This window comes from Tursiops truncatus, chromosome 2 (genome assembly GCF_011762595.2).
Source record: "Tursiops truncatus isolate mTurTru1 chromosome 2, mTurTru1.mat.Y, whole genome shotgun sequence".
In the NCBI taxonomy this organism is placed as follows: domain Eukaryota; kingdom Metazoa; phylum Chordata; class Mammalia; order Artiodactyla; family Delphinidae; genus Tursiops; species Tursiops truncatus.
This window is the reverse complement of record NC_047035.1, coordinates 49,726,185-49,753,929: the sequence shown is the minus strand read 5'-3', so window position 1 is coordinate 49,753,929 and position 27,745 is coordinate 49,726,185. Positions and strand designations below refer to the sequence as shown.

The 27,745-nt window shown below is 37.6% G+C and overlaps 1 protein-coding gene across 19 annotated transcripts in view; it reads right to left on the bottom strand.

Annotated features, from left to right (window-relative positions):
* Positions 1-27,745, bottom strand: part of NIN (ninein) — a 104,995-nt gene that overhangs the window by 8,965 nt on the left and 68,285 nt on the right. For 9 of the 19 annotated variants that reach the window (XR_012329982.1, XR_002174076.3, XR_004525070.2 and 6 more), the window contains exons 18-32: positions 27,115-27,620; positions 24,047-26,191; positions 22,623-22,748; positions 22,445-22,514; positions 20,229-20,444; positions 17,358-17,471; positions 14,110-14,232; positions 11,633-11,746; positions 10,682-10,828; positions 9,254-9,433; positions 8,088-8,237; positions 7,084-7,131; positions 5,270-5,371; positions 1,365-1,394; positions 1,044-1,244 (exon numbers count right to left, since the gene is read on the bottom strand). Coding sequence is in view for 14 of the 19 variants with exons in the window: in XM_073800479.1 (XP_073656580.1) it covers positions 1,044-1,244; positions 1,365-1,394; positions 5,270-5,371; positions 7,084-7,131; positions 8,088-8,237; positions 9,254-9,433; positions 10,682-10,828; positions 11,633-11,746; positions 14,110-14,232; positions 17,358-17,471; positions 20,229-20,444; positions 22,445-22,514; positions 22,623-22,748; positions 24,047-26,191; positions 27,115-27,620 (4,272 nt within the window). In the remaining 5 variants the exon portion in view is untranslated. Of the gene's footprint in view, positions 1-1,043; positions 1,245-1,364; positions 1,395-2,362; positions 2,526-5,269; positions 5,372-7,083; positions 7,132-8,087; positions 8,238-9,253; positions 9,434-10,681; positions 10,829-11,632; positions 11,747-14,109; positions 14,233-17,357; positions 17,472-20,228; positions 20,445-22,444; positions 22,515-22,622; positions 22,749-24,046; positions 26,192-27,114; positions 27,621-27,745 lie in introns of those variants that run through there. The other 10 variants (XM_019923906.3, XM_019923913.3, XM_019923910.3 and 7 more) reach the window with 5 other exon arrangements.

Here is a 27,745-nt window from a genome sequence, read left to right as displayed (position 1 = left end):
AGTATTTGGAAATTGAGTGTAGGAAGCTTCCAAAAACATGGATTTTAAGCCTCTGTTAGAAAGAATAGATGACAGAAGTACATCATGCAAAAGCACAGATATATACTAGTAGGAGAAGAAAACCAAGTTGTTACAATGTACAATTATGGTGCTAATGTGACTTTGCAAAGCCAGGGTGAGGGGATTACAGAAAGAGAGGTGGGAAATTCCTTGTCAAACGTCAACTGAAAAGTAAGGTATTTGAAAACAGAAGAAGAGCATCCAAACTAGAACAAACTAATTTAGAATTCTACAAACTAAGGAGTAGTTTTAATTTTATTCCTAATTCTGAATAAATGGGCAAGACCAAAGAGTCAAGAGACTTCTGAAAGAGGAGAATCATGAATGAAGCACTAAAGAGAAATAACTATTTGAAAACCTAGGTAATATAAGATTGTGTCTGGTAGTGAGCTGGGATAATGCTAATTCAAAGGGAAGAGGAAGAAGATCTTTATTTTCTTAAAAATAGAGTTTTTCAAACTAGATCATTAAAAAAATAAGTTAAATGAACTATGTCAACTAAAAAAGTCACTGATGACACATTTTACTTTATTAGTTGAGAAAAGTGCCCATTTGTGAATTCCATGGAACTCAGCAGGCTATACTCCTCTGGTACAAGAAAACCCAGGATGCTCTGTTAGTAATACATATCCTAGAGTTGCACTTGAATTCTGTAATATCTTTGGCATTAGACAAGAATGTTAGGTCAATTGTGCAATATGCTGAAGTGATCCTGAGACTTCATCATCGATTACAAATGTGCAAAGGAGACCCAGAACACTTAATTACCTAGCTTAGAAGCTGAGAGCTCAGAAGCAGCACTGCAAAAAACCAAAACCAAAACAGCACTGCAGTTCTGTGGATTTGTAATTCAGGTAAGGTGTAACTGCCTGACAAAAGATTTAGGTTCTTCATCCCCACATGTGAACTGGTATAACTTTCAAATAAGCAGGTAAAATTAAATTAGGTGATCTGAGTTTACTATTAGAAAAAGATCCTCATACCTGTGGTGTGTTGATTTCAGAAGTCCTGTTTTCAAGTTCCTCCTGCAGGCACTGGTTTATCCTTTCTGGCTGTAGCAGCTGATATTGAAGCTGCAGAAATTGCTCCCTGGGAACCATTGGACAGGCTTGCTGCTGGAGCAGCTGCAGATCCCAAGCATGAGGGGATGGGCTAAGCATCACAGTGGACCTCAGGTGCTGCATCTAGAGGATAAGGGCAAAGCCCTGGTCAGCTGCAGTGCCTTCAATCAGAGAGTTGCCCTTGAAAGTGGCAAGCAGAGAGTAATGAAGTCTATGAATTCATTAATGGCCTCTCAGACTCACTGGTAACTTGAAAACAGGCAGCACATGATCCTGAGTAAGAATAAAGAATCATTTTGCTTAGGAGATAATACATTTAATGCATAAGCAGGCCTTAAAAGTTTTAGACTTAAACTGTACTTCCTCATTCTTAAGTGACTATAAGACATGAGGTACATGATGTACATATGTCTGAATTCTCCTTTTTTCTTCTTACACTAGAACATTTAATTATCCCTCTTTTTTTTAAAAAAAAATGGTTGGAATAGGCAAAGGGGAGAATGAGGTCATGCTTTAGAGTTTTGCCACTTACCACTCATAAAGATTCTTAAGAGTGAATGTTCAATGACTACATTTTTTCCAAGTTAGCAATTTGTTTTCAAGATTCTCATCTTGCATCTCAAATTATTTTAACCTATCTTAGTTTATCAGACAGGCAATTCCGCGGCATAAGGTGGTACCCCAGAACATCTGGGAATTGAAGTACATGGAATGAAAGTATTTATTCAAGACAGTGAGGAAATGGTATGTGTATCGCAAGCCAATCAAAGTTGGGGCGAGGGAAAGGAGAAGGCACTGCATTTGGCTAGTGAAGCATGCCACTTCACATCTGTCAACACATTCAGCAGACACAGAGCTCAATGGAAGACATGCAACAAATATGACCAAGTACTAAGCTCAAGAAGAAGCACCCCCAGGCATGTGAGAAGGGAAAAAGGCCCTCTAAGACACATCTATAATTAAATGTTATCATGAAACTTCAGAGCCACTATCCATTTCCTTAAATCTAAATTTCTGAGGTGGGGTGTTACCCATTTTGAAATATTTCTAGTTATAGATTTAGAAAACCCACCACTTTATTTTTAAGAATAAAGAATATGGAGAACTATGATCCCCTGATTTTATATCAGTGGGATGATTTTCTTCACACACGTCTTCAAATACTAAGGAAAATCCTGATGTAAATGTAAACAGATATATTCCAAAATTAAAGCAAAATGAAAATGAATATTGGCTCTTACCTTAAGTATTTATTAACTGTCATAGTGGCAGAAATGATTACATGAACAAGGAGTTTAATGAGATGTCTCCATGCCATGAAATTCATTGAAAGAATGTTCTACCTTCACACACTATCTCAGGCAGAGAACTGCACCCTTCTCTGCTAGTTCCAACCACAGAGTTCTAGGTACAGGTTAGCCACAGATAAAACAAAAACAAAAGAGAATTAAGGAGTTATACAAAGAGGAAGAAAATATGAGTTATAAAGAGAAAGAACAGTACAAATTGTGTATATTATATACCTGACCACATGTGCTCTAGTCAGTAGGAACTTAGAACCAACATTTACATTTCTCCGTATATAAATTTTACAGATATTAAAATGTCTCACAGCTCTAATTCTGCAGCCACTTTCTCATCTATTGCAATTTGGTTGGTTTACGAGCTTGCTACCTTTACCTCCACCCATCCCAATATAATAATTCAGAAGATTTCAAGTCCACTATGGAATGGACCTGATGTTAAACACCTTGCCATGTGGAGATGCAGAATATAAACTATAAAACATTTTTGTTGTTCAAGTGTCTGAACTGTTGGCTAAGAGGTACACAACAGACTTTAAGAATTGCTAACAGTCTATAACCCTGTTTTTGAGTGATCAAAATGAATTGCTTATAGAACCCTGCTTCACACAGTTGGAAAAAACCCTGGAGTGGGAGGCAGATTCTTCCATATTCTTGTCTAGTGATTTGGGATCTTTAATTACCCTGGGGTAGGGCTATGTATTATGTTACATCAGTGACTCTCAAACTGGCATATAGGGATGAGGAGAAACCCCTTCCCCCAAGGGGGTGCATACATCAGATTGAATCACCTAGAAAGCTTTCCCTAAATTTCTTGATCCCAAAGATTCTGATGTAGGAACATCTCCCTGCCTACTTACTGCCTCTCCCCCAAACCCGATGAGAATCAATGCCAGAGTGAGAGGCATGTACCTATCCCTCAGGTCAGGTGGGCACAAAAAATGGTGTGAAAACCACTGTTCATCCTCAAATTTGGCCTAATCTATAGATATCATAACATAAATAAAAATCCAATTTACAGGTCTGGTGGGAAGGTGGAATGGAGTGTTACTGGCGAATGGTTAGTGTTCCTGTCTGGGGTGATGAAAAAGTTTTGGAAGCAGTGGTGATGGTTGTAGAACATTGTGAAAGTAATTAATGCCACCGAATGCCACTTAACAAAATTTGTCATTTTAACCATTTATATCTATCTATATGCTTAGCACAATTTTTAAAATAATGTAATATACCCAAACCACTGAATTAGACACTTTAAATGGATGAATTGTGTAGTGTGTGAGTTACATTTAATAAAGCTGCTGAAGAATCGAATTTATATGTCTGTACAGAATTCATAGCTCAGTCTTATTTCTAATGAAACTTTAATTAGAATAGTGTATGAGATGTTCTTTTCAGTGTTCCAATTAAAAATTCATGCTTTTTTCTTTTTCCAGCTCCAGGGCCAAGAACACTCAATTTCCCTCATCCATTAGCAAATATTTACGACTAGATCAGGGAGAAGAGTAATGAGGGGAAATTGCTTATGATGATTAATCATGTAAAGTAGGATTGGGAGAGAAGGGGGCTTCTGAGGCCAGAGAGAATGGTGGGAGAAGAACTGGCCTGTTGGCAGAGCATTTAGAGAGAATCTGACAGTGATTAAGTATACCCTGTTACTTTTCAATCAGGTACCAGACATGTCACGCTTAGCTTCAGATATCTTATTCATTAGAGTATATAATTATTTCATCAGAAAAGCATATCTACATCTAAACACAGCCTGCAGCCCAAGGTTTTAAACACATTTATTATACGCTGTCAGAGAAATAAAAAATGGTTTGGATTTCACTCTTTATAGTTTCACTAATCTCCCTATTAGTGGATAAATCAGAGAACATAAAATTGACAGAAACCTTAGCGGTCATTTAAATGTCAATGTGATATGTTTGCCCATATTTCATATATAAAAACCGAGCATCTACTGAAACTTACCTTTGCATGTATCCAGCTTCATGAAAGAAAATATTTACATATCTCTCTTCCTTCCTATAATTCTGGCTTAAAAATATTTGTATACATAGTACTTTTTAAGAGCACAGAAAGACATTTTCTACCCAGGCCTCTATACCTTATATAAATTTTACAGGTCATTAAATGTTGGATTAATTAATATTTTCATTACCCAAAGCAAAGTATCTCAATGAAATTTTTACTTATTAAGGAGGATTTTACATAAGTTGTTTTACATCCTATAATTGTGCTTGGTATTCAGAAAGCAATCTATTAGACTGGAAACTCAATGTCCAAGCTGACAGGTTTTACAAATCCACTTTTATATTTATCAGATGTACCTCTCCCAAGGCAGTGCTGAGTTACAAATATAGTAATGAACAACAGCAGCCCTTGAAAATTAAACCTCTAAATGCTAATGCTCTTAAATTCCCTGCATGCATTTCCCAACTGAGCAGGTTGTTACAGAGCAATCACATCTATAAAACACTACACTGTGGGAGGTATCAGGAAACTGTTCAAACCACAGCAATGGCGAGAGAGCTCTGAGCCTCTTGGTCAGTACTGAACAGAGTCCCTGCCACTTGAATTTGTTGAGGTACAGGTCCTTGCATTTTAGGATAGTCAACATTATTCCTTCCTCTGTGAAGCAGTATATATTCCTATGGCTGTATAATTAGCAAAAATATCTATCAAACTTGGTAAGACAGACCAAAGAATCCAGCTTGGCAATGTACTTAGATTTTCACTGTTTTCATAATAGGAATTTAATGCTATGCTAGTCTCTCTCAACAAATGGCTCATTCATGGATTAAAATATTCTTCATAGCTAAGGCCATTTGCTTAAAAACTTACCTCCATTAGCTGCTCATCCAGTTTTACTTGTTTCTTTTTCAGGCCTTCATTTTCCAAATGAATTGTTTCTAATTCTCGTTCAAGGGAATTCATCTGACTAACCTGTTAAAAAACAAAAAACTCCCTTAAAACCAAAAACAAAACACTTGAGTTGCTCTACTTTATTTTGACGAATTTACGCTAGTCACAAATCTCAACTCTTGGAAGAAAACTGAGTTCATTCATCAAGGGAAAACAACAAACAATATAATTCAGTGTACTGATTATATTTAGGTAGTCTAGTTTTAATCACCACTCCTCACATAGAACAGATTCCAAAGGCAGGTAGCTTTCAAACTTCAATGCCACTCACTGTAAGAAGCACATTTTCTCTTGCAACCCAGTACAAACACCCACACCCACATATGTGTGTGTGTGTGTGTGTGTGTGTGTATGAATATATATACGTAATCAGTTATAAGCATATATCACTAAGAGAAAAATTTCATGAAATTATCCTTACCATGAGCCATGCACTCTGATATTTTCTAGTATAATTTAATAACTTAAAATGCTGCTATTTAACTAGATTGATTTCATGATCCTCTACTATGGATCTGCAGTAGGGAAAAACATGTCTTAAGGCAAAGTTTAAAGGTTTAGAACTGAGAATACATAAAACCTGATTTAACTCCTTTCTCAATTTTAAAGAAGAAATTTGAAGGTTTTTATGAGTATCCTTTTTTGGAATTCTCTTTATTACAGAATCTTATGAGAATCTAATGAGCTAGAGGACACTGGGACTCAGAATATTGCTAAGTAGAAAACATATGACACTGTTCTAGAGTGCTGATTTTTGTTTCTATCAAAAAGAACTGAGGAGGGGGCTTCCCTGGTGGCGCAGTGGTTGAGAGTCCGCCTGCCGATGCAGGGGACACGGGTTCGTGCCCCGGTCCGGGAAGATCCCACATGCCGTGGAGCGGCTGGGCCCGTGAGCCATGGCCGCTGAGCCTGCGTGTCCGGAGCCTGTGCTCCGCAACGGGAGAGGCCACAACAGTGAGAGGCCCGCGTACCGCAAAAAAAAAAAAAAAAAAACTGAGGAGGGTAGCAAGAATTGTTAAATGGAATTAAGTGTAATCTTTCTAAGTACATTTAAATTCACTGTTATTTTAAAACCTATCATTAGACTTTTCCTTTGGTAAGCAGCTAGATGAAACCCAATGTCTTTCTGAAAAGTTTACTTGAATGTACCTAAACTTAAATGACATTTCAGCTTTAGAGCACAACCAGTCTCTTTACTGCCAATGGTCGTAACTTTCACAAACTTAAAAAAATTTTTTTGAAATATTTACAACAAAAGGAAATGACTGTTCATCATTCTTTCCAGATTTTTAAACAAACCATAATTTTCAGAAGAGGAAGGTAATACAGGCATACCTTGTTTTATTGCACTTCGCTTTTATTGTGCTTCACAGATACGGAGTTTTTTACAAATTGAAGGTCTGTGGTAACCCTGTGTCGAGCAAGTCTATTGGTGCCATTTTTCCAATAGCACTTGCTCACTTTGTGTCTCTGTCACATTTTCATAATTCTCACAATATTTCAAACTTTTTTATTATTATATTTGTTATGGTCATCTGTGATTAGTGATCTTCAATGTTACTACTACAACTTGCTGAAGACGATGGTTATTAGCATTTTTAGCAATAAATATTTTTAAATTAAAATATGTACATTGTTTTTTTAGACATAATGCTATTGCACACTTAACAGACTACAGTATAGTGGAAACAATTTTATAGGCACTGGGAAACCAAAAAATTTGTGTGACTCACTTTATTGTGGTGGTCTGGAACTGAACCCAGAATATCTCCAAGGTGTGCCTGTAGTGAAAACTCTGAGTTTAGTTTAGAAAAAGAAAGGAAAACAAGTAACAACAAGAACTCCCACGGTAACACTGGCCTAGAACTCTAACTTCATGGAACCAAGAATAGAAAACAAACTGAGTCATGCTACAGAGGTTTAACCACGTAGTAGCCAGCCTCCAAGAGGGTGCCCAGTGATCCCTGTCTTCTGGTATTCAAACCCTTGCCTTGTCCCCTCCCCACTACACCAGGATTAGTCTGTGTGACCAATAGAATACAGCAGAAATGATTGTGTGGGACTTCTGGGATTAGCAAATAAAACTACTACAGCTTCCATCTTGGTCTTTTGGGGCCTCTCTCTCTTAGATCATTCATTGCCACAGCCTGAGAAAAGGCCCAGGTGGTGAGGAGCTGAGCCTCTGGCAATCAGCTAGCGAAGAACAGAAGCCTCCTCCTAACAGTTATATGAATACATCTGGAACGGATTCTCTAGTACCAGTGAAGCCTTCAGATAAATGCAGTCTCAGCTGATATCTGGACTGCAGTCTCAGGAAAGACCCTAAGCCAAAACCACTCAGTTAAGTTGCTTCCAAATCCCTGACCCACAGAAACTGAGACAATAAATGTTTGTTGTTTTAATTTATTACACAGCAATAGTTAACTAATACAGACCATATTAAGATGTTCCTAATATTCAGGCTATATATGTTTTACTAACTTATAGAAGCTTATGATACTAATGAAGATAATTAACCATCTTCTTTATAAAAACTTAAATTGCTCCTTTCTAGCGGTCACTCAATCAAAAAGAACCATGATACTGTTTTGACAAGATTACAAAAGCATAGATATAAGGAAGAACCAAAATATGCCATTGTAATCATTTCCTGGAAGCATGCAGGGGAAGAAACATACACTTAGGGATGCATCATAGTCAGAACACAGCCACTTGGTATTAACTCTCAAAAACTCACCTTCCTATTAGCAGGAGATCGTTCCTTTTGAAACTGTTCACACTCTCTCTTTAAGCTCACCTTTTCCTGCTCTGTGGGCTTCACAGTACCTGATGAGTTTAGATGTTTTGGGAGCTTAGGAGGAAGAAGGTTGGATTCCAGTTGACGGACCTAACAAGAACCAGTATAAGAGGAAGAAATGCTAATATAACCACCCAGCCAGGAAAAACAAAAAGCGAACGTAAGGAAAGTTTGTATTCGGTGCTTGGGTTTTGTTGTATTAAGAAAACTTTTTCCAGTCAAGTCTGCCAATTCTTGAAGCTTATTACATTTTTGGATTTCAAAAGATCCTTTCTAGGTAAATCTATTTTTAGTCTGATGCAACACTGAGGATCAGAGAAGGACAAAGGGACTCCTGGCTCAGCCAAACAACTGGGAGTCAATAGTGTGACGTGGCTGCCAGAAAAACATAGTCTGTAGGCACCTCTGCTCTGACATGAGCATAACTTTTAGGAGTGAAGGGGGTGACAGTCCCATTGACTTTGTATTGGACTGTTCACACCTGAAACAATGCATTTACATCAACTAAGTTCCACGAGGACAGCAACCATGTTTAGTCTGTTCAACACTGCAACTTCAGTGATAGCAGAGTTTCTGGCACATGGTAGGTGTTCTAAATGAATATCTGTGACTCCTAAGAGAGTTCCTCCTCAAAAGAGGTATTTAAGCATAGGTTAAACATAGTTGGTCAACTGCTTAGCAGAGGTAAAGAATTTAAACATCAGCTTAGTGATGAAAAAGATGATCTTTAAAGACCATTCTAGCCTTGAAATGCTGTCTTTTAAAAGGGGCACCTTTTCTCTTACAAGAAGTTAGACCAACAAGAACTGAGTTTAGTTTTGCCATTTTTATACTACCAGTCTTGGCGGCTAGCCTATTTGAATGAGGAATATATGGTTAACATAATTTCCATTCATAAGATCACAGATTTTAATTTAGAACTGCTTATACAAAATGAAAAATATTATATAAACACAGCATGATAAAATTATATTGCAAGTAAATGATAAATTATACATTCTTAAAATAAGTCTGCCACACCAGAATACTCAAATCCATACCTTAGAATCACTGTATCAAACATTCATTTACAAACATATGCCACCATGTACAACTTTTCAAGTTACCTTCTCCCGGGAGTGTATGAGTTCCGCTTTGGTGTTCTGTACCACAGTTTGGAGTCTCTCATTCTCTTGCCAAAGCAGCTGTTGTTCCTCATTCGTCAGGTGATCCAACTTGTCCCAGGACAGCCTTTGCTGTTGGTTATGGAATCCTGATGGATGGGTGCCTATTTCTGGGGCCCAGTTCTTAAGAGAGAATTGTAGAGTTAAGCCTTAAAAACAAGCTGATTTCTTTTTTGAGCATCTAATGAGAGTGAGCACATGTATATCTAGATATAAGTAAAACAATATTCTTGAATGCTGATTTTAAAAAAAAAAGGTTTGGAAACTCTCTGTTTAAAATGATCTTTGGCAAAATAGTCCCGTCAAATCTAATAGCAAAGATGATTGTAGGGCAAGTCCCAGTTCCATATAGGACCCAAGCGCATAGAGACTGGGGACCTTAAAAATTACCTCATTCTTATGAAGTTATGCTTTGAACCCAAATAACTATTCTTTTGGTTAACAGAGAACACAGAGAACTCTGAAATGCACTGCTAACTTGAAAGCTTTCCCTTGCGAAACTCTACTTTCATTTTCACATATGCAATCATATCCTTTTTTAGAATCCAAAGCACGTATCATCCACATAATTGAGGCCTGAACTCAGGAATATGCTTTAAGCTACCACGGTGATTTTTTTGGATCCTGAAAAATGCTTTAAAAAAATTTTTTTTAAAGGTAAAAAAAGGGTTAGGGTTAGGGCTTTTTCTTTTTCACGTTTTGCCTTTTAAGCCAAAACATGAAAAGGAAAAAAAAAAAAAGGGTACAATCTCAATTTTTCAGCCCAGAAGTAATTTTTTAAAAATGGAAGCAACTATTATGTTTTTTTAAAAAAACACAGTTTAAAAAAAAGTATCACCAAGAGATAAAGTAGCTGAATTTAGTGCCTACTTTTATGGTAGGACAAAGCCTTAACATCTACCCAAGACTGACATACATACATTGTTCTTAATTTATTTGCACATAGATGAAACAGCATTGTGATATATTAAAACGAGACTTACTTTCTACAACATCAAAATGTTTTTATTACTACAAAACAGCTCAGCCATGGTCTTCTGACTTGCACAATTACCTTGTCACTATAGTTCCATTTATGTGAGGTTCAGAAACAAGCATCCCTAACCTATGGTGGCAGAAGGTAGCGAAGTGGTTCCCTTGAGGTTATCAACTGAAGGGGACACAAGAGAGCCTCCTGGGTGCTGGAAATGTTCTTTATTTTGAGCTAGGTGTTGGTTACACAAAGACAAACATACATATATATTTTACCTATAACTGTGTATATTTACATATACATACATATATGTGTATAAAAACAATCAAGTTATAGAGTTAAAATTTATGCACTTTACTGTATAAAGTTAGATCTCAATAAAGAAGAAAAGAAATTACCTCGTCACCAGCATTCTGAAGTTGCTTGTGTAGAGACATCACTTCTTGTTTTAAAGCCTCCTTTTCCTGCTGAGTCACTCGTAGATCAGATTTAATTCGGGACATTTGCAGGTTTACATTCTGCAGGGTGTCTTCTAAATTCTGAACCTGCATCATGAGAACAGTCATACACTGCGACAAATCCTCATGGTCTCACCTATAGCATGTCCATGTATGAATGAGCTAAGACAAGAGAACTCCAAGGTCCCTTCTGCTTCTACTTACTATATCCAGGTCTTTTCAGTTGCTCAGTGCAAATCTAGGATATTATGTATCTTTACAGGATGTTAAGCTATATTTAGGACAATAATGAACTACGCCTAGAGCAAGGTATTGCTGGTATAGTCATCTGGTATATTACCAAGTGATATCTTACAGAACCAAGGAATACCAACAGGCATCACGACAGATGATTTTACTGAACTTCGTAGAAATTACGTTTTAGACTGTGATGTTAGTTTGTAAAGGACCTCTTAGATGAAAATAAAAACATACTTTGTAGAACCCTACTCCATGCTAACAGCTCATATATATTTCAATTTTAAAAAATTTAAATTGGTAAACAGAATGTTAATAGAGAGCTTTAACTATAATAGGGCATGAACCTGCCTTAGAAATCCTAATTCTAAATTAGAAATAAGCAGTCATTTTTACACACTAGTCTCAAGCTTTCATAAATAAATAATCTCATAATGATGAGATAATCTTATGATTATTTCATAATAATGAACTTTGGGAGAAACACTGTTCAAATTATTTTACTATACTGTAAGGTGTCAAATATTAGTTAAATTGAATCATTCTGAGCCCTCTTAGACCACATCCACCTGGAACATTCTTTCCACTTGGAGTTCTGTTGGGAGATATAGGAAAATATTAACTGTGCAGATGAAATAAGAATTGTCCACATACCTTTTCCTGTGAAGCCACTAGCTGTGATTTTAAGCTTTCGCTCTGGTGTTCCCAAGACTTCTGTTCTTGCTTCATAGTAGCAATTCTGTGCTCTAAAAGACTTGATTTTGCCAACTGATTCAGGAAAAGAAAAGAGGTAACAGCATTTCTACAAACATGTCTAGCCTCATTTCACGTGCCTTCACTTATACTGAAAAGATCAAGTACCATCTCTCTACAAAGGGGATCAAGACAAGGTAAAAGAGAGACATTTCCTTGACTCCCTTTGTACCTTTAATTTTGAGGAGTCTCTTCTCTTTGGGGATTTCAATTTTTCCTTCTCATTGCCTCATGTTTTTGGGTGAGACGTGGTGGGCTGGAAGGCAATTAGAAATCCCAAGAGTGTGCCATAATAGGAAAATATGGAATGCCTATTAAGGCAGGTGGCACAAAGGCAGTGTTTTTGGATTTGCTAGGGAAAATACAGTAGGAAAAAAAGTGTCTATGTAATGGATTTCAGATTATTAAACACATAATATTTATATTATTTATATTATATATAAGTAGAATAGTGATGTATTTAAATAATATATATTAAGTAGCATAGTTACTTATTAAAATAAGACAAACTTTATATTACCGTACTTAATATTTACTAAACAACTAATCTAGACTCCTGTTAAAATCATGGCTTCAGCAATCTACAGATTTAATGTGATCCCTATCAAATGACATTTTTCACAGAACGGGAACAAATAATCCTAAAATTTATATAGAACCACAAAAGACCCAAAATTGCCAAAGCAACCTTGAGAAAAATGAACAAAGCTAGAGGCATAACCCTTCCAGACTTCAGACAATACTACAAAGCTACAGTAATGAAAACAGTATGGTAATGGCACAAAAACAAGACATATGGATCAATGTAACAGAATAGAGAGTCCAGAAATAAACCCACACACCTACAGTCATTTAATCTTGGACAAAGGAGGCAAGAATATATAATGGAGAAAAAAGAGTGTTTCAATAAGCAGCATTGGGAAAGCTGGACAGCTACATGTAAAACAATGAAGTTAGAATACTTCCTCACACCATACACAAAAATAAACTCAAAATGGCTTAAAGACGTATATATAAGACATGACACCATAAAACTCCTAGAAGAGAAAATAGGCAAAACATTCTCTGACATAAATCGTAGCAATATTTTCTTAGGTCAGTCTCCCAAGGCAAAAGAAATAAAAGCAAAAATAAACAAATGGGACCTAATTAAACTTAAAAGCTTTTGCACAGCAAGGGAAACCATCAACAAAACAAAAGGACAACTTTAAGACTGGGAGAAAACATGCAGAAACGATGTGACCAACAAGGGATTAATTTTCAAAATATACAAACAACTCATACAACTAAATATCAAAACAAAACAAAAAAACAAAAACACTAAACAACCAAATCAAAAAATGGGCAGAAAACCTCAACAAACATTTCTTCAAAGAAGACATACAGATGGCCAACAGGCACATGAAAAGATGCTCAATATTGTTAGTAATTAGAGAAATGCAAGTCAAAACTACAGTGAGGGATTACCTCATACCAGTCAGAATGGCCATCATCAAAAAGTCTACAAATAATAAATGCTGGAGAGGGTGTGGAGAAAAGGGAACCCTCCTTCACTGTGGTGAGAATGTAAATTGGTGCAGACACTATGGAGAACAGTATGGAGCTTCCTTAAAAAACTAAAAATAGAGTTACCATATGATCCTGCAATCCCACTTCTGGGCATATATCCAGAAAAGACAAAAACTCTAATTAAAAAAGATATATGCACCCCAATGTTAATAGCGGCACTATTTACAACAGCCAAGACATGGAAGGAACGTAAGTGTTCCTTCCTACAATGGAATATTACTCAGCCATAAAAATGAATGAAATAATGTGGACCTAGAGGTTATCATACTAAGAGAAGTCAGTTAGACAGAGAAAGACAAATATTACATGATATCACTTATATCTGGAATGTAACAAATGGTACAAATGAACTATTTACAAAACAGAAACAGACTCACAGACATAGAAAACACACTTATGGTTACCAAAAGAGGAGGAGGAGGGAGGGATAAATTAGGAGTATGCGATTAACAGATATACACTACCATATCTAAAATAAACAACAAGGATTGACTGTATAGCACAGGAAATTATATTCCATATCTTGTAATAATCTATAATGGAAAAGAATGGGAAAAAAGCAGTACATACACACACATACACGTATAACCGAATCACTGCTATGCACCTGAAACTAACACAATATTGTAAATCAACTATACTTCAATAAAAGAAAAAAAATCATGGCTTCAGGAGCTCTAAGGTCACAAAATGCTGTTCTAGGAGACTTTTAGGCTAACATGTAGCCCCCCACGTGCCACTGGTGTTAGAGAAATGCTCATTATGGTACACACTGTCCAATGATGGTAAAAAAGTCTTATTTTTACTACCTTATCAACACAGCTATTTAATTCTTCACTTAGAGCTTCCTTTTCTTTCAGCAGTTTTTCATTGTGGCTTAGAATACTAGAAATTTTTTGCTGGAAGTCAGAGAGATTGGGACATCTGTGCAGCTGTAAGAGATAAACAAGCCCACCCATCACGTCTCATGGTTGTATTTAAAAAGATGTATTTATAAACAGGACATTTTCATGGCTGCTGCTGTTTCCCTATCTGTAGATATTTCCCAGGACATATAAACTCTAGGGGACTATAATTAACTTTAACAAAATGTTCCCTGCTGGCTTCTCTCTATTCTTCAACTGACTGCTGAAATGTCTGCTTGGACAAAATCAACCAGACATTAAGTAATGGTCCTAGCTTTCTGTTTTACCTTCAGGATAAAATAAATAACATACTTCCATTCTGTCATGAATTTAACTTGTACACATATAGCACAAAACATTTTCCCCATGTTTTTTAACTAGAAAAACATCTTTTTCAATCAAGACTATGGAATTGGCATCAACCAAGTACAATGTATCAACCAACAAAAGGGGAAGTTTTTTTTTTTTTAATATTTATTTATTTATTTGACTGTGCCGGGTCTTAGCTGCGGCATGTAGGATCTAGTTCCCTGACCAGGGATCGAACCCGGGCCCCCTGCATTGGGAGCACGAAGTCTTTCATCGCTGGACCACCAGGGAAGTCCCAAGGGCAAGTTTAAAGATAAATCAAGCAGTGTTTTTCAGCACGTTCTGCATACCCTTCCCTTTGGAAGATGCCTAAATTGACTTGCTAAGAAAAAGGTTGCTGGTATGTACACACTGGCTTCGTCCTCTGCACTTTATGGCATCAAGACAAACGGAAAACTTTTTGTTCCTTTTCATCATCAGCCTTAGCACTACTGACATTTTGGGGCAGGTAATTCCTTGCTGTGGGAGACTGTCCTATGCACTGTAGGGTGGTTAGCAGCATCTCTGGTGTTACCTATTAGATTCCAGTAGCACAGCCTGCCTCCCCATACACTGGGTGTGAAACCCCAAAATGTCCCCAGACATTGCTAAACGTCTTGGGGTGGGGGAGCAATTTCCACCTCCCCACAACCACTGCTTTAAGGAGACTGATTGTTTCTTACACTTCTTAACCCTTCCCATAGTTCATATGTTTTCAATTTCCCTCTACTTCACTTGGCTTTCAATTTTCAGTTATTTATTGTCATTATGATTTTACGGCCATCTTTCAACTTTTTACCTAAAGTTCTTTTACATTTAGCTTTAGGAATAGTATGACAAAATGGACTTTAAGGATTGAATCTTGTCTTCAACTGGCAACAAATCCAGCATAATTTACAAATCTAAACAAGTCAGAAGGATGAAGGAAAGTGTAAAGAACCTGGGCATTGGTTAACAAAGGCCTTTTTTCCTTTGCTCACTACCCCATCCCCAGACCCTCACAAAGCCTGGTACCATTTTGGGTGTCTACAGACTGGTATGTGACTACTGCTGATGCTATTCGTGTTTCTTTTCAATGCAACAGATAATACAAATAAAAATGTTTTGTGAACAAGAAATTATTATGTCATACAGAGCAGCACAGGCTTTCTAGGTCCAAGCTGTGTGGAAGCAACAATGGGCTGACACCACCTTAACCCTTGTGATCCAAGAGTCCAGGTGCCTTGAACAACTGCCCACCAAAAGCAAAAGGGCTCACTGTTTTTCCATCTCACTATTTACATCAATGCTTCAAAAAAATATGCAATAAAAATGTGCCAAATGATGTCCTCATCGTACTATTTTACTCCCAACTCGGCTCCTTTTCTTCTGATCCCTAGCTTGGCAAAATCACAAAGCATACATTTCCCATGCTATGGATTTGGAATCCACCATTATCATCTGAAAGGTTGAACAACAGACAGAAAATGATAAAGGAGAAAAGTATGCCCAAGTTAATTAGGATGAATTTAGTAATAACAGCTCTGGAATACTTATACACCACAGAAGAGCCTTTTAACTTCTGGAACGTTTATATGGACAGACAGCTTCTGCTATGGCAGAACAGATAAACTTTGCATAGCAGCATCTGGCTTGAAAAGGTTCTTATAAAGCACCTGTCGGGTACCAGTACTGTATTAAGCACTGTAAGAGATACAAATTCCCTGAGAGTCTTATAATCCTATTAGGAAATCAAGACTTACAGGTGTCAATTAGGAATCAACATGAACATAACACACTCAGTGGTACAGACTCAGCATTCAGAGAAGGACACCTTTATGCTCATAGGCTGAATAGGTATAAGAGAATTTTATAATCTAAGGATATCATAATATTAAAGTAATCCTTTGGTGAAGCAAATAAATAAAATGGAAAAACTAAATTCTCCTAGTGAAAATCAGGATTGCTCAAACTGAGGGATTCATGTGCTCATTGAAAAATTCAGAATAAAGAATAAAATTGGACAACATTCAGAATATATTAAGGTGAACCCTCTTTTATACTTAAAATTAGGTCTTTGTTTGAAACTTTGAAATGTGCTTCTTAAAGCCAAATTCATAGGTGAGACTGCATCCCTGATAATGTTCTAGAATCTACTCTTCTGCCCAAGATAGATGCCTCAAACTCACTATGAGAAAAAGGGATGATGAGGGACCAGCTTCACCTGTGTCTCACAAATCTGGGTGAATAGTTATTAAAGTTATGAGTAAGAAAGTCACCATCTTTTTAGACAAATTTATATTATTTAACACCTGGCCGGGAGAAGGTAGAGCAACAAATTTCCTTTTTTTTTTTTCTGCTGTACGCGGGCCTCTCACTGCTGTGGCCTCTCCTGTTGCGGAGTACAGGCCGTGCAGGCTCAGCGGCCATGGCTCACGGGCCCAGCCGCTCTGCGGCATGTGGGATCTTCCCGGACCGGGGCATGAACCCGTGTCCCCTGCATCAGCAGGCGGACTCTCAACCACTGCGCCACCAGGGAAGCCCAAATTTCTTAAACTGAAGTGGTTATGGTTCATTTATAGTAACAGAATGTCAGTCTACAACATGTAAGTTACATAACTAGAACAACATTTAGAGAATTAGCAATAGGAGCCCTTATAAATAGACTTGTACTGCAAGCCCTCAACTTTACTAAGTAATAAGCTAGTTAACAGGACTCAGTAAAAAGGACATTTGGTGGCTAGAAAAGTCAGACCATCAGGTGCATATTATTCTATGAGCCCCCCCATACCTCCTGTCCCCACCTAAGCAACACACGATCTTACTTGTTTCATATTCTCCAGTTCATCTTTGAGAAGGAGGTTTTCCTGTTCCACAATATGAATTTGTAGTTTAACTTCAGAAAGTTCTGCCTCCAGAGAAGACACTAAAGTGGAAGACTAAGAAAAAATTTTAAAAGTCATATAATACACATATTCATTTAGCCTGGGGAAACTTAGTAAGTTCACAAAAGGCAGCATTAAGGAAACACTAGTACAAATTCAGTGACACACTGTTTAATATCATTTGTCCTTATACTCAATGGAACTAACCAAAACTATCTTTTAATAGACTTTCCACTAAAATGGCATGAACATGATTTCTAAGTTTTTGAAGATTTCTTCACTGTAAAGTTACTATCTTTCTCTGGAGGGAGATGCTTTGAGACCATGCAAATAGTGTGTTTCCTTAAGCTTTTGCTTATTGATTTTAGTGTCTATCAGTGGATTTTATCTACAACAATTACTACTCTGGTGTTTGCCTAATGAAGACTTTCTATTTCCTTCTTCATTTATTAATTCGAATTCTCTTGTAAGGAAGAGCTGTTATTTCTCCCCCCATTATTTATGTATTCAATTTTTTTATAACAGTATGGACCTATAGATATTTATTTTATTTTGCATTTTATAATTCTTTTATGCTATGTTTTATTTTATTGATCAAATTATTCCAGCTTTGGCCATTAAGAGCTTCTTCAGGTTGTGCCCTGTCCTTTTGACATACCCCATCTTTTGGGGGGCACCTTTTTCTTTCTGACACCATGAGATGTTCCAGGCTCATCTTGAATTGACCCTGCCCCAGCCTTGGGAGCAACCATTTTTCCAAGTAGCCCGGGCTCCTCTTATACGAGAATAGTGTTTAGAAACCAAGATCTGGGTACTCGATCCATATACACACATCTACATCTCTATATCTATCTATCTGTCTATATATTAAGAAATACGAGTTTATACTAATACCTCAAATTCCAATCCAATATCAGAGGGTTCATTTTAGCCTTCTCAGTTTCCCCACTTGCAACTTCCTTTTCCAAAAATGAGAAACACAGTTCTTATTATCTACACTACGTTTACTTATCTGTTCAATTCTAGTATACACAGAGTAGTTCCAGAATTACTAACATACACCCCCATGAGAAACACATTTACTCACTAGATTATTATTGCCTTTATGTACACTTCTTTTTGTCTTAACCCTACTGTATACAGTCAAGATACTAATTTCTAAATTACTTATTTTCTTCCACACTGTAGCTATGTTATCCATTTACAATACAGTTAGGTTCATTTGTTAGTGTTTGTGTTCCATTTTGGTACCTCCCCATCTTTGTTTTCTGGATTGGTTTTAATTGTGTGTTTATTTGAGGGGGTATGCGAAGAGTATGTAAAACATTACTATGGTTCTAAGCATCAGAGCTATGTGAAAATGTTCTCAGCAGTGTCACTCCCTTCCTCATTCCTTCTACCACATTCCCATTCCTCTCTTCCATCCCTTTCCCACTCGCCCTCTATAGGTAACCATCTCTTTAGTTATCTGGTTTATCATTCCCATATTTCTTTTACATAAATTTCTGTATTTCTTTTACACAAATACATGTGTATTGCCTAATATCCCCTTTTTTCTTACATGGACGGAGACATACTATCTTAGATACTCTATTGCGCTCTTCTTTTCTCACCTAACAGTATGTCCTGGAAATCATTTCACACGAAGAGATCTTTCTCATTTGTCCATTCTTTCTTTTTCTTTTTTTATAGCTGTATAATACTACTCCATGTGTGGCTATACCCATCACATTTATCCAACAACTCTCCGATGTATGGGCATCTAGGTTGTTTCCAATATTTTGCAGTTACAAACAATGCTGCAATGAATAACCAACGCTTTGTGGTGAATTTTCATATTTTTAGAGGAATATCTTTAGGGTAAATTCCTAGAGGTCAGATTGCTAGGACAAAAGGTTAAGTACATATGTAATTTTGTTAGATTTGCCAAATTTCCTTCCATAAATACAATATCAGTTTATATTCCAGCAGCAATGTATGAAAGTGCCTGTTTTCCCAAACCCTTGACAACAGAATATGTTGTTATATTTTTAAACTGTTGCCAATCACATAGGTGAGAAATGAGATATCAGCGTTATTTGCATTTCTAATTCTGAGTAATTTTGAATATTTTTTCAAGGTTTGAGGGCCATTTTTATCTCTTTTTTTGGTGTGTGAATTTTTGTTCATGCATTTTTTCCTATTTGGCTATCAGATTTTGCTCCTAAGCCCTTTGACTTTTAAGAGTTCTTTACATAGTAGGGATATTAGCTCCACTCTTGGTGGTATGTGATGCAAATATTTTCTCCCAGTTTGTGAGCTGTCTTTTGACTTTGTTTATGGTATTTTCTTGGTCATGCAAAAATTTAAAAAATTTAATCAGGTCATTTTTTTGCCTCTAGTTTATGAGTCATAGTTACATAGCCTTTCTCTACACCAAGCCTAAAGATGAATTTGCCCAGTTTCTACTAGTACTTGAATGTTTTACCTTTTATATTTAGACTCCTAATCCAATTGGAGTTTACCCTTATGTATGGTATAAGATATGGATCTAATTTTATTTTCAGTTGTCTACCCAGTTATCTAGGCACCACTTATTAAAAACTCCATCTTTACCCCAGTGATTTGAGAAGCTACCTTTGTTATATACTAAGTTTCCATATGTATTTGGGTCTAATTCTAGACTTTCTCTTCCACTTATCTGTCTATTCATGTGTGAACACCACACTGTTTTAATAATTGGGACTTTATGTATAAGAAATTAAATACAAGCATTTCTTTTATTTACTGGGATTTCCTCCAGAAAGGCTGTAGAGTGGCTGTAGACCATACCTGCACTTTACAGTGTTCCAGTTCTTCTTTTAGATTAGACTTCTCTTGTTCCCATTCCTCACATGTACTGTGTCCTGGCTCTTTATCCTTCTGACTTAGCATTTCTGCCAGACGTTGATTAACTTCTTGCAGTTCTTGCTGATTTTGAGAATTCTTTTGGCTAAGCTCCATATTTTCCAAATCCAACTGTTGGTTTTTGGTTTTTAATTCTGAAATCTAATTAAAATTGAAATAAGTCTTAAAAACTAGTTATCCTACTTCTGCTAAAAATATATTTAGAGACTAATTGTTTTACTTTCTCTATGTAAAGTTATACACACACACATTTAATAACAGAAAAAATACATACTCATTATTACAAAGTCAATCAGTTCAGAAGTGTATGAAGAAGTGACAGACACTCTGTCCAATCCCATTCCACAGGGGTAGCCACTGTTCACAGCTGGGTACGTATCCCTACAGATTGTTTTCTATGCATACACAGACCTATATACGTGTAGTTTTTTCCTTCTTTAGAACATGCTTTTTCCGCTTATAATATCTTACAGGCTCTTATCTTTCCAAATCGGTGCATTCAGAAACCACCACATGCTATATTTTTAGTGGCTGTAGGGCAGCGGTCGCCAACCTTTTTGGCACCAGGGACCAGTTTCATGGAAGACAATTTTTTCACGGACCTGGGCTGGGGAGGGGTGGGGGGTGGGTGGGGTCAGGGGAGGGGATGGTTCAGGCGGTAACGCAAGTGATGGGGGGCGGCAGATGAAGCTTCACTCTCGACCAACCGCCGCTCACCTCCTGCTGTGTGCCCGGTTCCTAACAGGCTGCGGACCGGTAGTGGTCTACGGCCCAGGGGTTGGGGACCCCTGCTATAGGGTATTCCATGTATCAAGACATTCCATACTGTATTTATCCATTCCCACACTGATAGACATATAGGTTTATTATCATTTTTTCTTTTAATTATGAAGAAACAAAACAATCTTTTGGAAAATTCATTTACACATGGTAGCATTTTGTATTTAGGATCTTATTTTTGGAAGTAGGGCTGCTGGGTTAGAAGGCGTGCATATACATTACTGTTTTGATCGATATCCCCACAATGTCTTCCTCACAGACTACCAATTTATAGTCCTATCAACAATGTACGAGTATATTTGTTTCCTCAGTCCCTTTTTAATACTAGACCAGATCAATCTTTAATTTTTGCTAATCTGACAGGTGAAAAAAAGAGACTCATTTAATTTGCCCTTCCCTAATTACTAATGAGGCTAACCATCCTTTTATATGTTCTCTTCTTTTTTTCTGACTTGACCAATCATATAAATTATTCACTTTTCTACTCCATTTTGCAATTTGTTTGTAACAGTACAGAATATATTTTGGACGTTAACACCTTGTCTATTTCAAGTGCTGAAAATAGTCTTTTCCCAGGATGTCCTTGTCTTTTGACTGTTTCAGATAGATTCTCAAATGGCTTTTCCCCACACAATTGCATATTGTTGAGATTATATAAATTGGGCACTGAACGGCACAAGCTATCTAAATAAATCATAATTCTGTGAAAATATACACAGATTAACTAGTATTCTATATCTGTAAAATGCTGTTCTTAACTTTCTGCTTTTAATTGTGGTGAGGAAAGAGGAAGGAGCTAACATGAATCAAAACCACATGTGGGGACCTCCCTGGTGGTCCAGCGGATAAGACTGTGCACTCCCAATGCAGGCGGCCCTGGTTCGATCCCTGGTCGGGGAACTAGATGCATGCATGCTGCAACTAAGGAGTCTGCATGCTGGCAACAAAGATCCCGTGTGCTGTAACTAAGACCTGGTGCAGCCAAAATAAATAAATATTTTTTTAAAAAAAGCCATCTGCTACAAAGAGCACAACTGAATCTAATTAAAAACAAAACAAAACAAAACCAACATAGAGCTAGTATTTCACAGGTTCGGTTTTAGAGGTTATCACCTCCCCACTCCCACTGATTATAAAGCTAGTATTCAGCACCAGAGTCTAGAAATAATATATATATTATTATATTCACAAAAAACAGAAACCTAGTTTAGAATTAGCATGAGGTGAGTTTCCATTTTGAAACTCAGGATTTACAACCTTACCATTATTAGCTATGTTTCCAGTAGCATGTGCTGTAAATTTCAAATTTAAAAAAAGAAAATTTTAGAATCAGGAAACATTGGGAAATATTCTCTCCTTACCTGTTTCTTTAAATTTTCAACCATCTTCTGAACTGCAGCTTTTTCCTGTTTTACGGTTTCTATTTTTTGCCTAAAGGGACAATGAAAATATAACTTAAGAGTTAGGCTTTAACAGTTGAAGTAAAATAGCTTTAGTCCTCACAAAAATGCCTTAAGAACATTTAAATATATGTCTTACCACATTTCTTCCTGAGATCCATTTAATTTCCCTAATTTCAGGTTAGAAATGCTGTCTTCTTCGTTTAAAGTAGTAATTTCATTTCTCAAAATAGAATTCTCCTCTTGAAGCTTCTCAGATTCATATCTGAAGTACAGAGATTTTTAAAAAATAGTTATAACAAGGCAGTCATCTGGCATCTTTGGAAAATACTTTATAGTAACTTCCAATTAAACACGTACTCCATGCCAGTTAAAAAGAAAAGCCTAAATTAGTAGTCTCTTGGTGCTTGGAAATCAAGCTACGACATATTGACTCATTGCTTTTGGGATGTAAGAATTTCACTAAAAGACATTAGGGAAGTGCGACTGAAACACCTGAGCATGGAGACAGAAAGGAGACTCAATGCCCATCCTGGTTGCTGACTTTCTCAGTGGCAAGCATATGCTTTGAGCAAATTATTTATTTCAGTCTGAAGTCCTGCCTGCTCCTAAAAGACAAAAGCCATATTACTAAGCTGTATGAGCTTCAGTTTTAAACCCCAGGGTACCTAGAGAAAGAAGATTCACTACATAAATGAAAGGGCCATGTCAAAATATGTACACTAATGTTTACTTTGTGATTTCTTTCCTCTCATTATGGTTTTTAGAACTAAATATGGTCTGAAGTAAAACGAGGAAAAACTACGCCGAGAATTATTTTGTTTTTTCATATCTTTAAGATATTTCAGACATGATGTAGTATTTTACAAGTTTTTTTTGGAACCAAATTTGTTAGAAGGCTATTGCAATCATATTTTATAAAGTTGAGTGAGCAGTGGTTCAAATTAGTATGATTTTTGTCTTTGTTCTTCAAGCACGTTTATTAGAATCTGATAGCTCCTCAAAAAATTATATGTTCTAAGATAAATTTCCAATGTTTACAGAATATCAGCCTGCACTTCAAGTGATATAAGTGAAAAACTATAAGCCATGAGACACAACACTTTTTTTCTATATTAGTGTAAGAAGAGACTCCTTATCTACCAAGTGAGTTAATGATACACGAAAGGCATTCATTCTCATATAACTTGTTTCATCAAAATGAAGAAAATAACCAACATTGAGCCAAAAAAACCCCACCAAAACTATCCATCCAAATGAAGTGCTACAGAAGAGTTAAAGACTTGACATACATTGATGATGCACATGGTTAAACAACTAACACTCTCCGTCATGAACTTTCACACCCTAAATGAACGACATTTATGTCCTATAGAGGAAGCAGTGCCTCCTAGGCAGGGTTATTCTACTTGTTAATACGACACAGAAGCAGAAGGAAGTCTAAAGTACTGCTCTCTTCTTGAAGACTAACAGGTTAGTTTCTCTAGGCACAGCAAGCAGCCAAGTTAGATGTGGTGAGGTGCTCTGTGGGATTCCGTGAAGTGTAGAAGGTGCATACATTACCTCAGAAGCTCAACTTTTTGCTGCATCTCACTGCACGTGATTTGCAAGTCATGCATCATTGCCTTCAGCTCTTCCTCCTTTTCTCCTTGAGAAGGTACATCTTTTTGCTTAACTAAAGCAGTGACTCTTTCCCTCAACTTTCTAGTCAGCTCCTGCAGCTTCTTTTTCTCCCGTTCTAACTCTGTGATTGTGGCCTGGCGCTGAAAATGTTTGTCCTGAAGGCTGAGGAGAGCGGTGTTTTCCTCCAGTATTACTTGGTTCTGTACTCCAGGCTTTTCTTGATGTGTCTGGAGTGTTCCATGTAGCCAGGCAATTTCATGTGCCTTTATTTTTTCTAAGAGCTCTGTATTCTCCTGCTCTAGGTACTGGTTTTCTTGACAGTGTTCTTCTATAATATGGTGTACATTCATAATCTTTGGTACACACTCTTCCGGCGTCTGATTTAGTTCCAGGATCTTTTCATCAGGTCCGACTTCCAGGTTATCTAAATGGGCTTCCCATAAGGAGAAGCAGTCATACTGCAGCACTGCTCTTTCTTGCAGCTTCTCCATCTTGTCTTGAAGTCTCAAAACCAGAACATGCAGTTCCTCATTTTCTCTTTTGACCTCGTCATAACTCTTTTCCAGGCTAAGGAATGTTTCAGTCACTTCTTCAACTTTCTTTAGCTCATCCTGTAATCGGAACATTTCTGAAGTGAGTTCTTTGTTATTTTCTAGTGCTTCATCGTACCGCGTCTCCATCACTCTCAGCTCTTCCTGAAGACACTCATTTTCTCTACTAGCATCTTCATATAACAATTTATACTTGGCGGAAGCCTCAGGGATTCTTTCAAGCGTCTTTAATTTCTTTTTTAGCACAGAAACATCAAAAAGTAAGTCCTGTTTCTTTTCAGAAGCTCGATCACAGTCTGCACGTAAGATCATTAGTTGTTCCTGAAGCTGGCCAATCTGATTCTTTAGGTCCCAGGTTTCAGTCCTGGTCTCCTCACTATTTTCAAGCTCAGAAAAACTCTCTATTGATGCTTCAGACTCCTCTCTTCTGACCTCCTGTCTCTGACCAGAGCTTGTCCCCGTACTTTCCAGATCCCGGACCTCATCGCCTTGCAGGTCACTTAGGACGTGCTGCATGGTTCCACCTTCTACTTGTTTCATTCGGTTTGGCAGTAAAAATGGCTCTGTTTGTTCCACGGAATTTCCAAAAAACCCAGTAGTTGGCTCATCTAAACAAGAAGACATTACTGACTCTGGCTCTAATTTTTGCAGCCTCTGTTGCAACCTAGAAATTTCAGTTGCCATTTTCACATTTTCCTTCACTGCTCGTTCATGAGCTCTTTGCAGGCTTAAGAGGACATCTCCGTTCTCTTCCAACAGCTGCTCTCCTTGCTGGAGCAGGGACATGGCTCCACTTCCTTCCACTTCCTCCCTTCCCATTGCCTGGCAGCCATTCTGAAGCCTGGAGGGAGGAGATCCCACCTGCTCCATTTCCTTAATTTTGTTCTGAAGCCTGGAGATTTCTGTGCTCATCTCAGCCCTCTCTCGATCTGCTTTCTCACAGGTCGCTTTGTAGACACTCTCCATGGCCAGAAGCTTGGACATCATTTCCTGCCTCTCCTGGTCACGTTCCCTTTCGAGCCTTTCGAGCCTCTGGCTGGCCAGCTGCTCCGAGGCGCCTGCTTGGCACAGGACCTGCTCACGGTCCTTCAGTTCTCTTTCGTGACTGCTCTTCAGCTCAAGTATCTGGCTGGACAGCAGACTTTGCTGACTTTCCGACACAGTTCTTAGATCTTCCAGGTCTTTGAGTAGCTGCTGTCTCTCAACAACCATGCTATTCAAATGTTCTGTGTATGTTTTCTCCAGCATCTCTCGCTCCTGGGTCAGGACCAGAGAAGTCGCTTTCTCTCTCTGGAGAGTCTCTTTAAGCTGCTCCTGGGCTTCTGCACACTCCTGGGTGAGCTCATCCTTCTCAAACTCCCACTGGGATCTCTCCTCGCGCTGTTGTTCCAGGACCTCCTTCAGCTCTCGGCGGTAGTGCCCCTCCAGGCTTCGCAGAGCATTTTCATATCTCTCAGCGACTTTCTGACAGTCAGCCTGAAACTGGGCTTCTATCTGAGAGGTTCTTCTATTACACTCAGTTTCCATTTTTTCCCTAAATGTGGTCAACATACAGCATTACTGAAACTGCCATCAACTCCAGAAGCAAACAAAAAACATTTTCCCATGCATAGAAGAAGCAGCCAAGCAAACAATTCAAATATTTTCTAAACATGGTCTCCACTTATTCCTATGTGATTCAGTTATACTGAGAAGGGATCTCATTTCTGAGAGCCAGTGCTGGCAGCCATAATTAATTTAAAAGACTGACTTACCTCTCTCTGCATTTGGAAGGAAAATTTAGAAACCCAGTTCTTTGGTTTACTCCCAGACGTATTTGTTTATGGATTTTTAGCAAAAACGTAGGCTGATATTTCACATTAAATGTTCAAATGCATATTAGCCTAAACCCTAATTTGGGAAATACATAAAATTCTTCCATTTTACTTAAGTAGACATTGGTGGATAAACAGTCATATAAACCACACATATTAACAAATTCATTATGTTTTGCTTTTTATTTAATAAAGTAGCACCGGGTTAAAGTATGAAGCACCGAAGCCCTGAAAAGTACCTGAGATTTCACGTGAGGAAAGTAAGCACGAAATGGTGTTTCATAACTCTGGAAGGAAATGTAACTTTGCCCAGAATCTAGCTTATAAATGGCCTTTCCCAGAAAACAGCAAGACTGAACTAGGAAGAAATCACATTTGTGATAATCTTATCCTCATCTGGAACCTTAAAAAGTACATGCCTGATACAAAAAATACTTTCCTCTTTCTAAAAAAAAAGTTTCAATACCCCAAGGTAGGCTTATATCTAAACAACGGCAAAACAATCTGAAAAACTAAAAAAGAATCTAGTCAGTCAGTGGGCTATTATGTCTTCTGATTTTTCAAAGTCTCCTTAATTGACTGGGATTTCTGGTGCCCCCAAGGAATGGTGCCCCAGGTTCCTCCATTTCCCTCATTTTCTTACCTTCCCTCATGTAGTTCCCTTTGGTGTTTTTCCAAGAGCTCTTTTTGCAATTCCTCTTTCTCAAGAGTATGCTTCTCCACCAGGCTTTTCAGCTGCTCCTGGTGAACTTGTTCTAGTTCCTGAGTCAAGCTTCTCACCTTCTCTTCTGTCCAGGCACCATTTTGAATGAGTTTTTCCCTCTCTTCATTAAAGCTTTCCTCTGCCTGCTGCAGCCTAGCCCTTAGCTCCATCTCATGCTCCAGCCTCAACTCCTCCTGCAGGTGAGCCTTTTCCTCATCCCACTTCATTTCCAGTTGTTTTTTCTCCTCCTCATGTCTGCAGATAGCCGTGTGTTGTACCTCCTTGAGTACCACTGTCTGGCCCTGAAGTTCTGCAATTTCATTTTTAAGGTCACTTATTTGTTCTTCCAAGATGTGCACTTCATTCTCATACTTTTGCTTCACGTTCTCCTGCTCCTTTTTACAGGCAACCTTGGTTTCATCTAGCTGCTTTTCATAATGATGCACCTAAAGCCGGAAAGTAAAACCACCCCAATGTTATTCAACTCAAGGCCATGGAAAGGTGATGGGGCAGTAATTACTTTTCTCCTACAAGACATTCCTCAGTTTTCCCATTTTTTGTTTTAAAGTAA